This window comes from Passer montanus, unplaced genomic scaffold (genome assembly GCF_014805655.1).
Source record: "Passer montanus isolate IOZ18808 unplaced genomic scaffold, ASM1480565v1 scaffold201, whole genome shotgun sequence".
NCBI lineage: Eukaryota > Metazoa > Chordata > Aves > Passeriformes > Passeridae > Passer > Passer montanus.
This window is the reverse complement of record NW_024366604.1, coordinates 132626-148535: the sequence shown is the minus strand read 5'-3', so window position 1 is coordinate 148535 and position 15910 is coordinate 132626. Positions and strand designations below refer to the sequence as shown.

Genomic DNA, 15910 nt, shown 5'->3' with positions numbered 1-15910 from the left:
TGCTGTCCACAGTGCTGGGCAAGGTAGGTCTCTGTGATGCCCTGAAGATGCTGAAGATGGGTAGGTCTGGGTCAGCAGAAGGCTTTATAGAGAGGCTAGTCATGAGACAACTGCTTGCTGCCAGGACCTTTTACCTGTGCCATATTCTTTTTTCTACATTCATCCTCTTTTTCTCATTTCCTTTTTGGATCATGCACTTTGGGGACAAATTCCGACTCATCTGTGACATATGAGCAGTTATGGGATAATGTGCTCCTTACAGCAAAGTTTGTTCTCTGGCTGGAGGGGATTTCTTCAGTAGTATTTACGCAGCAGCATGCTGTGAACATGTGTTAAAATGAGGCAAGAGCAAAAAGAATCAGAGGCTATAATATTTTTCCAGAAACTGTAGTTTTCTTGAAATTGGAGTGTTTCATATTTTTCCAGAAACTGTAGCTTTCTTGAAATTGGAATGTTTCAAACTGTGGGGTTTTTTTCTGTTGGAAAATGTAAAATATATAATCTGGGCTTCCTTATTTTTGTCCTCTTCAATATGCTTTGTTCTGGCATTAAAAAGAAAAAAAAAAAAAAAAGAAAAAAGAAAAGGAATGTGAGGTTTTGTTCTGCAGCAAGTCCTAAAGTCCTAAAGATGAACTTACCATTTCAGTTCAGTCTGGTTGCAGAACTGGGGTGGGGGCACCGGAGTTTCCCGGAGAGGGAATCCCCTGTCTGACCATGGGTCCAAGTATCCAAGTACAGTGATATGATCTGATCAAGAATGTGTCTGCAATCAACCACAGTCTATGGGTCAGAAGTCTCTTGTGCCTTACAGAGATCCCTCTTATCCATAGCTCTATCTTTGTCACTGGAAGCGTGATCCTACAATCCCTTCTCCCTAGTGCCTGCTAATCCTATGGGTAGTTTAGGGCAAGTAGGAGTCTGTGGCAGGGCCTTTAAACCTGCCCCAAGTCTCCCTGCACACCCAGAAGGTGCTGTGTGATGAGCCTGGGCACACGCAGTGGAGAATAGGTTAATTTGAACTATATCCAGGATGCTTCCACTCCTCTCAGGAGTATACGTGAGTGCATTTAGTAATTCTCTCCTGAGAACAAGCTCTGGCAGTATCGGCCTCAGAGCAGAAACCTTGACAAAATTAATCAGGACTGGTACATTGCCTGACACAGTTTGTTTTACAAAGTCCTGCTCCTTTCACTGAGATGAAAGTGTAATACTGTAAGCACTTAGCAGCACCTACGTTCAATTAATTCCCTGTGCTGGCAAGGAAGAATTGCACCACAGCAATCACACAAGTCTGAGACCTGTGAAAGAGGAGCTAAAAGGAGAAATGCCATGATTTGCAAGTGGAGGAAAGAATACTTGGATTGAAAAAAATATATTTGGGGGAGAGTAAAGAGAGAGAGAGATAATAGTGAGGAAACTTTGGTTTTTAGTCCTCAGTCTTTGCTCTGTATGTGTGGAGCAGCAAGGAGGGGTGTGAGGTGGTGTCTTCAGGGGAAGGTAGAACCATATTCATGCAGACACTGGCCCCAGCAGAACACCAGCTACTCACCATTACTTTGCTGTCTGCTCTGCCCTTGCTTTGATGCATCTCACCTCTGCACCAGATACCAAGCCTCTTCTGCCTCAGCTGTCGTGAAACCAGTGCAGATGGGGGACTGTGCTCCCTCCTCTCTGGGGCAGTCCCAAATTCTGTGCCCCATGGCTCCTGGGGAAGAGCAGACAAGCAAGCCATGGTTCCTTACAATGGGCAACAGAAGCCAGGGCAGAAGAAGTCAGTTATCTGCTGCAGCTTTGCAGTGTCTTCATGCCCTTGCATCCTGCATGACCCTGGTGGCACCCACACCTCTCTTGGTGTCAGAGACATGACTGGCTTTGCTGTGGGGAATGACTCAGTCCCACCTCAACCACAGCAAGAGTGAGGACAGTCCCCAAGTTGCTGGAGGAATGTGCTGGGAAGAGGACATAAACCCTGGCCACTTGTGTGCTCTGGCTTAGTGGTTGAAGTAGGTATCTCCATCTCAAATCCAGACAAAGAGTTGAGGGAAGGAACATATTTTTCCTTTCTTTTTTTTTGCCCATATTATCCTGCAAATGACCTGCAAGCTGTACAGTGCAGGGATGCACACAGAGGCACATGCTTGAATGCATGAGAGGCAAACGTGCATGTCTAGGGCTCAGGCTGTTGGCACATACTGGTGCACACCAGTGTAGGACCAGCTCAACATGTGCATGCTAAGGACAGATAACAGCAACACTGTCTAATGAAGAAAAGAAAGTCAGTTTTTGTTGGCTTGTAGCATTTGGCTCAGTCCTGCTCATCTGTTTAATGCAATGTCCCTGCTCACATGTAGATGTGATCCCTGTGCCCTGGTTGGGAGGATTTGGCTGCACCACTGCTGTGCCATGTCTGCCTGTTCTGGCAAGGCATCGTGCAAGAACAGGGCTTGGAGCCTCTCAATTAGGATTAGATTCAATTTCTCTGTGGGATTCTGTGGAAAGATTAGAGAACAAGTAGGCACTAGAAATGACTGTGTCAAGAAATAAATTGATGACAGTATGAATTAGAAAGGAAAAATGACAGAAGGATGGACTAGTCTGTTCTGGATGGGGGCATGGTGACAGGAAGAGTGAGTGATTTCATTTTTCACTTTAAATACAAGCTTATTTGATTGCACAGCTGAAAGGCAAACTGGCAAAATCTAACTTGAGAGAAATGTAAGGCCTTTGGAATGCATGGGAGAAATATTGGGCTTTTTGTAGCTGCATTGAGTCAGAACAGATGTGGAGGAAGATGGAGTGTGAAAACAAAGGCTCTGACCCCCAAAAGACCCCATTTACCCCAAAACTCAGAAAGCACTGCATCCAGCTCTGGTGGGACCCACACACTGCTCCATGAGTCAGGGTATAATTGTTTGGTGCCACGGGATTCCTGCTGTGTGTTTTTCACCCCTCTGCCTGAGCTGAGCTGCCATGGCTAGCACTAGTGCTGGTGCCAGAGGGGACTAGAATCTCTGATGACCACCATCACTGCCTGCTTCACACTGAACTCCTGCTGCTGTGATGGGTGAGGACAGCAGTTCCACCTGGCTCTTCACTGGCCTGTGAGCTGTTTTACCTCGAGGTACTGCCTGCCATGATCCCCATGTGCAGCTGGATTGGCCATGAGGGGACATGGGCCAGCAAACTGGGCACTCCCAAGAGGGCAGCTTCCAAAGAACATCCTTAAAACCCCAGATGGACATGGCAAGCACATCTCAAGGTCTGACAAGATGTTAACTTTTGCCTTTGCTCATACAAGAGTGGCCAATTCGACCAGGGAAGTTTTCTCTGCTTTCAATGGCTTGAGTTTGGCTGGGATACGAAGTATATGGCATTTAATTTTAGGCTACCCATGAGAATGGTTTTCACTGTCCTTGTGAAGCTCTCCAGTATTCTCCAGGAAATATAGCTCCTGAGGCTGGGGCTCTGTAACCTGATGTCAGTTACCTGGAAGAAGACTATCTGTCCAGCCCAGGATAGCAGTTGTGGTGCCCTCAACCAATAACACAAGACTACACTTGTGCAAACATAAGTGGAATGATAACCTGCTGAAGAGATCTGCTTTAACATCATTGACTATGGCTTAAAATGTTTTACTTTTAGTAAATAAAGCTAGGCCAGATTGGCTCCTGCCTAGGAGTTTGTATAAAGGCATCTTTGCAAGTGTTTATCCTGGCCAGTGATTTCAAAGACTCTCTTGAATTACTCTTGTGTATGGTAAAAGTATCATTTTAGTCAGCTAGGACCACACTCTTGAAGTTTGCTTTCCTTTGTTTAAACCCTTTGCAGTGGGTTTGTCTGATTTTGGATGTCTGGGTCAGTAAGGATGCAACTGAGGACAGAACAGACCCATACGCTGTGCACAAGCTCCTGTTTTGCCACAGCACTGTGCAGGAGACACATTCCAGTAGCCAAAGTCTTCAGTTTATGACCCCTCAGGGTTCCAGAAGCAGAGTGCCACATGCTGTGGTAGGATACTGATTATGATGAAGTTTTCTTTTCTGACCAACTGTGCTGAGCAGCTCATTGCACATATTGGGCAAGAGCAAATGCTGCCTGTGGTCTGTTTTTTTGATGCATCAGCTTGTGCTCCCTTGGAAATGAAAAGCTGGAGGGTGGTGATGAAACCTGAGCTGATCTCCTGATGTGGCAGTCTGGACAAAAGCAGCCTAGAAGGAACAGCTGGGTTTGCATGTCAGACTGAGCCTGTTGGACCCACAGCAGTGAGGTAGCCCTGCATTTTGCTAATGGTCAACAGCAACTTTCCCTGAGCTTCCTCTTAAGAGTCTGGCTGTGTGATTCTTACTCTGTGCCTTGCTCTGTGCCTTTTGAACCAGCAGCCCTCAAGTAATCACTCAGGTAATTTTGGAGTGAACAGCAAAGTGTTTCTCAGGAGGCTGTACAATAAGAGGAGATGACAGAAGGCTCTTCAGCCTCCCAGATGGGAAGGCTTTTGGCTTAGCTCAGAGCATGTTACCAACAGCACCAGGAATGCCAGCTGGGTTCCCCTTCCAGTCCAGAGGGTTTGCAGGGCATGGTGGAATAGAATAACTGGTGTACCAGAATAATTGGTGTGCTCAGTCTATGCCATGGGGCTGGGCAACCATGATTTGCTAGGGTCTGGGATGGGAAGTGAACAACCAAAAAATGCATCTTTGGCTTCACTGCCACTGATGTTTCCCTAAGGGGTCCACAGTCCCCACTGAGGTGGTGGCATCACCTTTTCCTGGTGAGGACAGCTCCTCTGTGTCGCTGAAACAGCAGAAGTCACTGCCTCTGCAGCAAGTCACATGTAGGGCTGTGAAGAGCCTTGAGAGTGTCTGATAGATCGCTGTCCCATGTGTGCTGAAGGCAGGGAGGTTAGGATGGAAGGCAGCTCTCGGACAGGGCCACTCATGAAAGCAAACCCTGCAGCCCTTACTACTCCAGAGCTGTTACGCGCATTGGCTCATTGTTGCTCATCCAAACCTTCCTGATGGTCTCAGATGATGTGGCTGAGCACAAGTCCTTCCAGAGGGATTTTACCGCACTGTGATGTGCCTCACATCCCATGCATGTGAGGCTGGTGAGTTGCAGACCAAACTGGTAGCACACTGAAGAGAGAAAACTCCCTTCTTAGCATGGATTGGAGTTGCTTTCATTGCAGGTGTGCTTGGAAGGTTTCTTAAAACTAGTGCTGGCTGGACAGATTGGTATCTCTCTGGATACCAGTCAAACACTCTTCCTCATTCAAACAAATAGTCTACGTTCCTGGTGATCCTTGGGTAACCATCCTATCCACCAGTGCTTAGCCCTGCAGGACAGAGAATTTTCACCAGTATTTTTCAGGCCTTTTCTTGGTAAAAAAGTGCTTTCATTGAAATACTTTGAATGGTCTGGGGTTCAACCTCCTCCTTTTAAAGGGATAGGGGGAAATAAAACAAGTCAGAGTAGGTTAGTGTGTTGGCTTTGTAATATCCTAACTTCCTGTTCTGAATAGTAATTAACTACTTTTTGTGTAGTAAATGAAGTTGATGTTTTGAGTGAAGGAATGGAAGAAGGTATCAAATGGCAAGCAGTAATGCAGAGCAATGGTAGCCCCCTTCTCATGCAGAATGCATGAATGTAATTTTCATTCTACTTACCCAGCCTCAACTGAAGCTTTGGCTGGAGTGCGCTCTGACACCCATTGTCAGAACACTGCAAGCTGGCACCTCTCCACCTTTGTCTTCCTCACAGTGGTTTCATCTCTCACAGGCTCCCCCTACTACTACAGCGCTACAGCCCGTGGAGCAGCCGCGCCAGCTGCTGCTGCCGCCTACGACCGCCACTGACGCCGGAGCGCAGGGCATCGGCACTGACAGCACACACGTCTGGGACAACCGGGACCAGTCATCCTGCTGCCACCATGCCAGCCACTCCAAAAGGGACGGAGAAAGTACCTAGTAGGAACATGATCATTGAAATTTTGCTCTTAAAAGCTTGTTGAACTGATTATTGTATTCTTAAATCTGGTTGGATCCTGAATCAAACAGAGCAACAGGAGGAAGTGGTACTCCTGAAGCTCTGTGTGGTCAAAAACGTGTGGTAGCTTCATGTTCTTTGCAGCCGGCTGGCTACTGCTTTAATCGCCTGCGGGTGCCATGGCTGTATCTGGGGATAAGGAAGAGTTGTGAGCAGCTCCCCTTGGGGCAGCTCCCTCTTGCTGCACACTGAAACAGGCTGTGAGACTTAAGGCAATTTTCTTTGCTTCTTCTTCTTTTCTTTTTACTTTTTAATTTTTTTGCTCTTTTTTTTGTGTGTGTGTGGCAAAGGAAAAATCAGTCTGCTCAACTTTAAGCAAGCACACCACTGTAAATATTTGCTTGTTTATATTACTGTAAGAGTAGCTTAAGCATAAACAGCAACACTGTACAAGTAAGAAGTCAAAACACATCCAAAAGTGTGTTTTGAAACTGGTGCACTGATTCAAAGAACTCAGTAAGCTTTAAGCAACTTTGAACCAGGTTAACACTCATTGTGGCTGTATTTTGGGCTGATGTTGTTTCTATATAGAGCATCCTATTTGACAGTTCTGTGTGATCATGCTATATGCTGGTATCAAGCACATGGGCAACTGAAAGACATAGGCAATTTTGTGATACTTTACTGCTTAATATTAATTTATGTTTGTTTGTCATCATACTAAACACTGGAACAAATTCACTGGTTTCAAGTTAAGCAGCATCCAGGAAGGAATTCCTAAATAACAGTTGACTCCTTACATATATCTCTACAGATTGTGTGCTAAATCCCAGTCATGAAAACCCTGAGAGAAAGGCAGAGAAATACTGTGGTTATGATTTTTGTTAAGTGCATACATTGAGTGGCGTGTACCAGGCATGAGGGCAGCAGCACTCACTTTCCAAGCCAAGCTGAAAGGGAAATGACTTGTTTCAGGGTGTCTGTACATTTCTGTGAAGGCATTGCAGATTCCAGCACTGTAGTCCAGACATGCCTGAGGGGAATTTTGCCCTGCTAATTCTGTGTTTCTTCCCTCCTACTTGAATAGGAAGCACTAATAGTCACACATTTCAATATGCACCTTGTGGGGGACTAAATTAAGAGAGCAGAGCAGCTATGAATGACCACTAAGCAGCTATACCAATCTCTGCCTCTCCATGGAGCCAGGAGAACCGCTGATCTCTCCCTGAAGCTCCCCCTAGCCCAGACCAAGGCACAGACAACCTCAGCCACATAAGGATGATGGGCATGACCCCATCCCTTCCCTCCTGAGGGCAATGGAAAAGCTCCCTGGTCCCGTGGCAATGAAGATCTGGCTGTAACCTTCTCACTCCTGACCCAACCATCCTCATCTACCCAGAGCTGCCTGGGCTCTTCTGAGGGGTTCTTTGGTGCTTGCCTGCAGAAGAAAGGCCGTTGGTGTCAAACTTGAGATGCACTCCTGTGGAGGAACATTCAAGCAGGTATTCACCAGGTTCCAGCTGTACAAAACTTTCTCTGGCAGCTCCTGAGTTAACACTATTCTCTCTCCTCCCTTCCCACCTCATCACTTGTGCTGCATATCTGGTATCTGTAGTGGCCACCGATCTGCTGAGAAATTCCCCCTCCCACTCCAGTGGCATCTTCTCATGGTATGGGAATGCCGCCATCACTTCCAAGTTTCCAGGGCAAATATGTACCAATCCTCAGCAGCCATGGAGACATCCAGGTCCTACCAGCTCAGTGACATTTCAGCATGATATTCATAGACCCCATCAGGGATTTTAGCCAGAGTCTTTTAAACTAACCCAGAAATAACTTTTGTGATAAACTTATCAGTGAAATGAGTGCCACTTTTATTCTTTCAGCAATTCATTACTGTTACACACCTGTTTTTGACAAAAGACAAATAACAGCATGGAAAATTTATATCAGGAATCTTCTGAAGCCCTGCTTTGCGTTCATGACTCTCTGCACAACCCATGACTGCTTTTACTCCTTGGACAATACTGGAAAGGGTATTTCTGTCCCTGGGACCCTGTGCACGACCGTGGCCAAGGGGTGTGCATTGTCTCCACTCTAAGCACATGCACCTTCTCTGTGAGCTCAGGAAGGGATGTGTCTGTCCAGTGCCTTTGCTGACGAGATGAGAAACAAGGGTTTGACCACCAGTGCTGGTGATGTATCTGGAGCAGAGGTGTGCTGAGTTACACTAGCTGCTGGGACACCATCAGTCTTGGCTAAAACAAGTGTGTGTGCCCAGTGAGGGAACTGCAGCACATTGGCATTGGGTCCTTCACCCACTCTGCCTACTCTCCTGCAATCACATTACTTTTAGTTGCTTCCTCAGCAGCATGAATTGTGTGACATACATTAATTCAGATAATGTTGAGAAGACCAAACATGAGATTTCAGCAGATGTTATCTCATATTCATGCCAGAGGTGCTTGTAGTTTGGCTGGGGACTTAGGAAAGACACAACAGGTGTGTTTCCTCCAGAGGATGGATGTGTGAATTCCACCGGCTGAAGTGACCCAAAGTGCTCAGGCCTGACTGGTCTCAAGGCTTTCATCAGGGCAGCCCTTGGCCTGCCAGGCATGGTGGTGGGCTCCATCCCAGGTACTCTGGATGCACAGGCAGCTACTGAGGGGAAACCCAAAACTCCCATCCTTGCACGTGTGATGCAGGGACTTGTGCCTGACCCATCTCCCAAACATGGCAGCCATGGCTCACTCACATCTGCTGGGAGATCTTTCTGTCATGAACAACCAATATGGGTTAGACCATGGAGTATTCATGCCATGCTGCTGGAAAGGGCACTTCTTGACAGTATTTCTAGTTTGGGGAATATTTCACCTGATATTTACCAACTGCTTTCCTCAGAAAGACTTTCTGTCTACAGTCTTCACTGTGGAATCCTCCTCCTTGAAGAGCATCTTTGGAAGGTGCTGTTGTTAGAAGGTGGTCATCTGGGGAGGACAGAGGATTGCCTGCCTCCATCCATCCTCTGTGGCCTCACTGTTTCATGGGGGAGGGGCTACTGAGGGTGAGGTGAAGATGGGAAGCAAATGACCCTTAGGGGTTGCAAGGAGGGGAGAGAGCCAGTCCAGTGCTGGGGTTTGGGGTGCCCTGCTAATCCTTTACTGCAGTGCCCTGCGGAGCAGGGAATCATTACTAAACCCTTGCAGAAATCAACCCCATGAAGTGCCTTCAGGCAGTTTCAGCACTGAACTCTGCTATAGGCTTGGTTAGATGGAGGGTTTTCCAGTACTTGATGCTCCAGCAATAATTTTATCAAATACATTGCTGACACAGGCTAAGAAATTAAATATGAGAGGTGGAGAGGAAAAATGCTGCTGTAAGACTAAATCAGTAGAGGCCAGAATCAGGATTGCATGAATAAGGGGAATTCTGACTTTTTGAGGAAACCTTCAGTTAAATGCTGTCAGACTGTGACGATAAAGAAGGCACAAAATGTTGTGGACACTGAGTTTGTTTATCATCTGTGTCTGAAGGTTCATTTACGGAGATATTGTTAGGCAGCTCTACTGACTGCAGAGCTCTGGATGTCTCAGTACTGGATCAACAGATCAAAAGTTTTCTTTGATCACTGTTGAAGAAGAGAAACAACTGGGGCTCTGGCATCATGGGGCCAGAGAGTGACTGTTCATTCCAAGATGTCAGAGAAGTTCTCTGATTGGACTGGCAGGTGTAGGACAACATCATTGCTTGAGGCGCTTGGGAAGGAGATGGTGAGGAAAGAAAGCAGGGTACATGGAGCTCACAACCTGTCACCCCTCCTTGACTCCCTGTGACTGAATCCTCTTGGTGCTGCAGTGCGAGGGCAGCGCAATGGCAGAGAGCAGCATGGTGGGTGAGGGAGGTGTGGTGGCCTCACTGTGCCAGGGCTTAGCAGTTACTGGATGTTGATAAATGCTTTGCCATGCTGGTCTTAGCTAATGGGGTTAAAGTCCTGGTTTTCTTTTTTCTTTAATTTATGTATTGTACATATGCTTCAGTATGAAGGAGAAAGGAAGCCATGTAATGGTCTTGCTTATTTCTTGCGGGTACCCATAGCTTCAAGAGTTGTGGCCTGTAGCAGAGTCAACTTGTGCAGCTGTCATTGGCTCCAACATGGCTCTGACCAAGTGTCCTTCCCGGTACCATGCTCTTCTCTGCATGCATGTGCCACTGGGAAGCATGAGGCCCAAGAGGTAGCAGAGCACTAGGCTGATCCACCCCATGACTCTGTCCCAGCAAATTCTAGAAAAAACTGTTTTTTCTTCTGGATTCATTGATTAAACATTAGATGACCAATAACGTGCCCTGAAGTCTCGCTAAGTGTGCAAGTGGTGGTCACATGTGGGTGCTGTTAGGCAGAGCCGGGCCAGGCAGCCTGCACTGACAGAGGCACTGGGCACACGTTCCCAGCTGCTGCTCCACTCTGGAGGCAGAGTGCTCAGTAGCAGCACAAGGCTGAGGATGCCAGCTAGGAAGCCCTGTAGTTTCTCAGATTTGCTCTTGTCACAGGTACATGTTACTGCAGTATGACAAACAAAAGGATCTGAAAGGATCAAACCCAATTACTGTTCTTTTTTTGGTTGAGCTAATGAGACTTGACATGCAAATGCTGAGTGAAAAGCATGTCCAAGTGGTGCCCAGATTGCTCACCTCGGCATCACAGCTGGCACAGGTGTCAGCTCCAGCAGTGGCCTCACTCACCAGTCCTGTGAAAGGCTCACAGAATGCAGGAGCTCCATGGTGGGAGCCAGACTGGAAGGACTGAGCTGGACACAGCTGCAGCATTGCTGGGTGAGCAGGCATGCATGTAGGGATTTCTGTCTACACACCTGTATGTGTAGGCTCACTTGAATATCTCAGAAGCTTGCAGGGGTTGTGGAGAGGTGGATCCTAGTCCTGCATCAGCCCCAGACACCACCCAGCCAGACTCCTGTGTCCAAGGTTTCTGGCTCTGCCTTGTCTAAATGAGGCAGGAAAAATGGCCAGTGGGCATTTAGACCTGCCTTTTCCTTTGCTCAGCCTCCTGCGGGGAAAAAATCTTGTCCTGGTTTTTCACTTTCTGTAGTGGCCTTTGTACATTTTGAAATTACAGAAACTCATTTCATTGCAAATGGAATTCCTTTCCAAGAAAAAAAAGGACAAACTTTTTTTTCTTACAGACAAACTATGTATTAGGGACTTCTAGCATCAAAGAAATACATATCTATTGTATCCACCAAAGTCTGCAATGCCTGCATTGAACCTTACTTCTTTAAAAAGAGAGGAAAAAGAGAGGGAGAAAAAGAAATGCCTCCTCACCTTGAGAAGTACATACAAACAAAAAATAACTTACAAAAAAAATTCCTAAAAATAACTGTTGAATTGCCTTTGAAAGTAGGGGATAACATCTGTTGCAAAACAGATGAAAAAATGCTTCTTAAAATGTGTATGTTTTGTATTCTTTTTTTCTAGTAGGAAAAGAACAAACTTGAAATCTTGGTGTTTTTTCCTTAGTGCTGTGTGTTGCTTTTGTGTGTTATAATATTTGAATGTAATTACAGCGGTGCCAATTTGCCAAAGACGTCGAACATTATTTTGGGGATTTTGTTTTGGGTTTTGTTTTGGGTAGTGGAAAGGGAGGTGGGCTGGGGAACAGGGGTGCTAAGGCATGGGTCAAAAAGGAGGGGCCATTTGAAGGGGTTTTTTTCTTCCTTTCTTTTTTTTTTCAATTCTTTTTCCTGTCAATACTGGAATTTGTGATTTTATTCTAAGTTAAATGGTTGACTGCAACACTTTTTATTTTTAGATTAGTTGAAGAAACATGCAATAAGATTGGCGTAGTTCAATATCTGTGTGTCTTTTCATGAGAGTGACTGTTACTTGTGGACATTTGGTTTTATGTAACCTTTATGTGAGATAATTATTTGTAAATATTTACCATAATTTTATTGGTTCCTAAAATAAAAGTAATTTTTTTAAGTTCAAAATGCCTGATTTCACTCCTGTCCTCACTTTGTGTCCTGTCTTTCTAGTGAAAAAAATCACCGGGTAGTTGCATTTGAAGTGAGGCATTGAAGGCGCTCATGACAAAGCGTCCATCAGACATGGTCAGTGATTGCAGCCCGGGGTCACCGAGCTCGCTCCCCGCTGCAGCATGGCTGGCCCCAGCCAGGGGCTCCATGCTGTGCTAGAGCCCACGCCACCACAAAATGGGGAGGTCAGTGTTGGTGAACGGTGTCAGGTTCTCAAGGGTTCCTGTCGACTGATTGTTCTCCCCATGAAGCAGAGGCACCCTCCAAGACAACCCTCGGTCCAAGATAGAAGGGTTTTCTGGGGGCTGGAGTCAGGTACTGTTCCGAGGCACCTGAAGGCGTCTCTTTGTCTGAAGAACACAGTGGTTTGGCTGAGGCCTTCCCTGCTTTGGAGCAGGGCTCTGTTGCATAGCGCTGCTGCCCAACCATTCTTCTGTGGGACAGGGTGGCCTCTGGCTGCTGAGGGAAAGCTGCTCCCAAGGATGGGGAGTTTTGCCCCAGCAGCCTTTTTGTTCCAAGCCAAAATATCTTGCAGAGTGTAGGGACAGATGGGAAGAGCCTCAGCCTCTGCCCTTGTAACTGCTGGTTACCAGAAGAGACAGGGTTGCACTGGGCCCTGGAGGATGGGAGAACTCTGCCTGCCCCTGCCCTGGAGTCCATCCTGGCTGTGCCATGAAATGCCTGTACTGGCATGTATATATATACCATTAGGAGCTGGAAAAACCTTGCTAACCACTACTGCCATATAACCCTCTTTAAAAATGAGCTATAGCTAATGATTGATGAATAATCTATTCTCAATTAGTTATATATACATGTATCTATGTTTGGATGCACAGACATACTTGAGGGTTGCTTTGTGCTCCTTCTGATGCTTTTCAAGCTCACATTTCTCTCCACCTGCCATCTCATGGCAGCACCTCCTCTAAGGTGCATGGGCATGCATGCCCTTGGGACTGCTGTCTGGTGCGTGGCCAGAGCCAAACCTCTTGTGTACCTTTGAGTTGTGAGAAATATTCTTGGATCATCATCACAGGTGTCTTGGATGCATTGGCAAGTTCTGCTACAGTACCCCAGTTTGCCCAAGCATGGGGTTCATGAAACAATAATAAGAAAATGCTCATTTTATTTGACATCAGCTTGTGTTTGACCTGAACTATTGTATTCCTGTGTGATTTTTAACACCATTCAGCAATTGAGATTGTAAATTTGAATTCACAGCATGATTTAGGTTGGAAGACACCTTTACCACCATCTTGTTCCATCCTCCTGCCATGGGCAGGAACATGTTCCACTAGACCATGTTGCTCAAAGTCCCAACAAACCCATGTAATTGACAAAGAAGGAATGACAGTGAAGGTGTCCAGAACTTTCACCCTCATACTTTTTGAATTCCTAATGATTTACTGATTATGTGTGTACCCCATTTAGTTGGGATGGGGTTAATTACCTTCATAGCAGCTGTATGGTGCTACTTCATAGTATGGTGCCATGCTCTGGATTTGTGGCTGAAACAGGGTTGGTAACGCACCAAAAATTGGCTCTCACTGAACAAACAAGCATAGTATCAAGGGTCAGAGAGGTGTCGTGGGTGGGAAAAAAACTGGTAGAGAGGCAGCTGGAGGACTGACACCAACTGACCAAAAAATAAAGTGCCATACTCACCAGCAGAAACTGTGGAGGGAGTTTTTCAAAAGCAAGTGTTGCTTAGGGACTGGCTGTCACTATCTGTCTATTTGTGGGAGGTAGTGAGAGGATGCCTTTGTTTTTATTTTTCTCCATCCTTTGCTTAACCTGTTTTTGTCTGAACTTTTCACTTTTCTCACTGCCACTCTTCCTTTTTTCTCTCCCATTCTGTTTTGGCAGGATTAAACAAAAGGCTATCTGAACACTGAGCTGCTGGCCATGTTAAATTCCCTACAGCAATGCACTCCTTATAATAAACATTGATACTGTTTTTGACAGTTAAAGTCCTCCAGGAAGCTCAGGACAATGGGTCTGTGTCCCAGTACCATACATTTCAGTTTTAAACCTGATAAGCAGAACTCACAGAACTTTTCACAATTCAGTAAATAGTTGTATATAAATAAAATCATAGTCATTGAGCTCATAGACAATGGGTAGAGAGAGGCAGAATTAAGTCAACCAGCAGCATACATCCTGACCAGCAAGCTCCACTTTGGGAAGAAGCAGTCTGTGCTGGCAGCATAAAGCAGGGATGCTTCCATGCAGTTGTATTTCAGAGTGGGGTTGGTATTCTGACACTTGACCCTGCAGTATAATGGAGTGCACTTTAGAAGAACAGGTGTTCAAAACTCAGTTTTCCATAATTGCCAAGTTCATCCCGCAGCACTTGTCCAGCCAGGCTGGACTTGTTGCATTGTGCTCCACCCCTGTTGCTCCTCTCCTGATGTCCTGATGCATTCTCCATGCACCATGTGCACCTTGCAGCTCTTTGGGATGCACAGCTTTTGGAATAGCCCTTCACATCCTCTGTGGACTGAAGCAACAACGTCCCAGTGCCAGTGCCCATCTCATTGCTGCGAGCTGGTGTTTGCCATTGTTATATTTCACTGCAGAAAACTGCAGGAGTTCTTTTAAAAATAAATGGCTAGGACTGAAATGAAGCCAAACAAGGCAAGCGTTGTATCTGAGAACCATTTATTTGTAACAAAAAAACCAAAAAGAGAAAGGAATTGCCCAAACCAACATGGGGAGACAGGACAGATGTGACAGCAAGCAAGAACCACTGAGAGCAGGAGAGCCAAAAGGCAGTCTAGGGCTAGGGCAAAAGGGACAAAACACGGGCTAGGGCCAGGGCAAATGAGTAGCGAGTCAGTGGGCAACCTGGAGGCAAAGGAAAAGGCACAAGACCCAAAAGGCCCCTTCACTCAAAAAGCCCAAAGCCAAAAAGTCTCAAAAAAGCTCCCAAACAACAACTCTCAAAAAAAGGCTTCCACTCAAAATGCAAGCTTTGAAAACCCCCCCCCCCCCCCCCACAAAAACCAAAAACCAAACCAGAAAGCAGAGTCTCCACAGCCCCAGACCTTGTGACACAGATATTTTTATGCCCTGGCCCTTGCCAAAGCCTGCCTGCTGGCAGGACACCATTGGCCCAGTTCAGTGTCCCACTGCAGTCCATTGGTAGAGATCTTTTGTCATCTGCTTGGAGAATGTCTCTGTACAGTGTCTTTGATCTCCTGCTGACTGCCTGTCCCATGTGAGACATGAACTGGTTGCCAGGCAGAGTCTCCCCAGAGAAAAGGCTTTCCTCCATCTTCTCCAGCTGCCTCCTGCATGTGGCACTTGTGCAACCCCTCCCCCATATGGTCTGACAACCATTGTTAAGGCAAATCAAAATGAAATTGGCTTCTGACAGCCATCCACTGGCACCTGTCAAGGCACTGGTGCCCCGAGGAACCCAGTATCACCAGACAGAGCAGGCATCCCTTGTACTGCCCTCTGAGTCCTGGGAGACTCAGCTTCTTGTAGGCAAGGGGGTGATGACTTCTGGGGAGGGAGGAAAGCCATCAGACCTTCAGAATCCGCTGCATCACAATGCATGTGTCACCTCCCAGCAGCAAGGTCCCAGAAGGGTCTAGAGCTTGCAGACCACTATCAGCAGCTGTCCATCATCATGAGGTGCTCAAAGAATGGGAGCTCCTCTCCTATGGAGACAGCCTGGAGATGGGGTTGTTCAGCCTGGAGAAGGGATTTCCCTCTTTCTCTTCAGGGAAACCTCAGGGTCCCTTCCATGACTTGAGAGGGCTCCAAGAGAGCTGGAGAGGGACTTTGGACAAGGGCCTGGAGAGACTGGACAAGGCTTCCCACTGATGGAGGACAGGGTTCGATTGGGTGTTGGGAAGAAATTATTCCCT

General features: G+C 46.5%; 1 protein-coding gene across 1 annotated transcript in view; it reads left to right on the top strand.

The window, feature by feature from the left end:
* Window positions 1–11869, top strand: part of PAX5 (paired box 5) — a 132223-nt gene extending 120354 nt beyond the window's left edge. Inside the window, exon 10 of the mRNA XM_039708441.1 lies at window positions 5776–11869. Within this exon, the coding sequence (XP_039564375.1) occupies window positions 5776–5852 (77 nt within the window). The 3' untranslated portion in view covers window positions 5853–11869. The remainder of the gene's footprint in view (window positions 1–5775) is intronic.
* Window positions 11870–15910: the final 4041 nt, after the last annotated feature.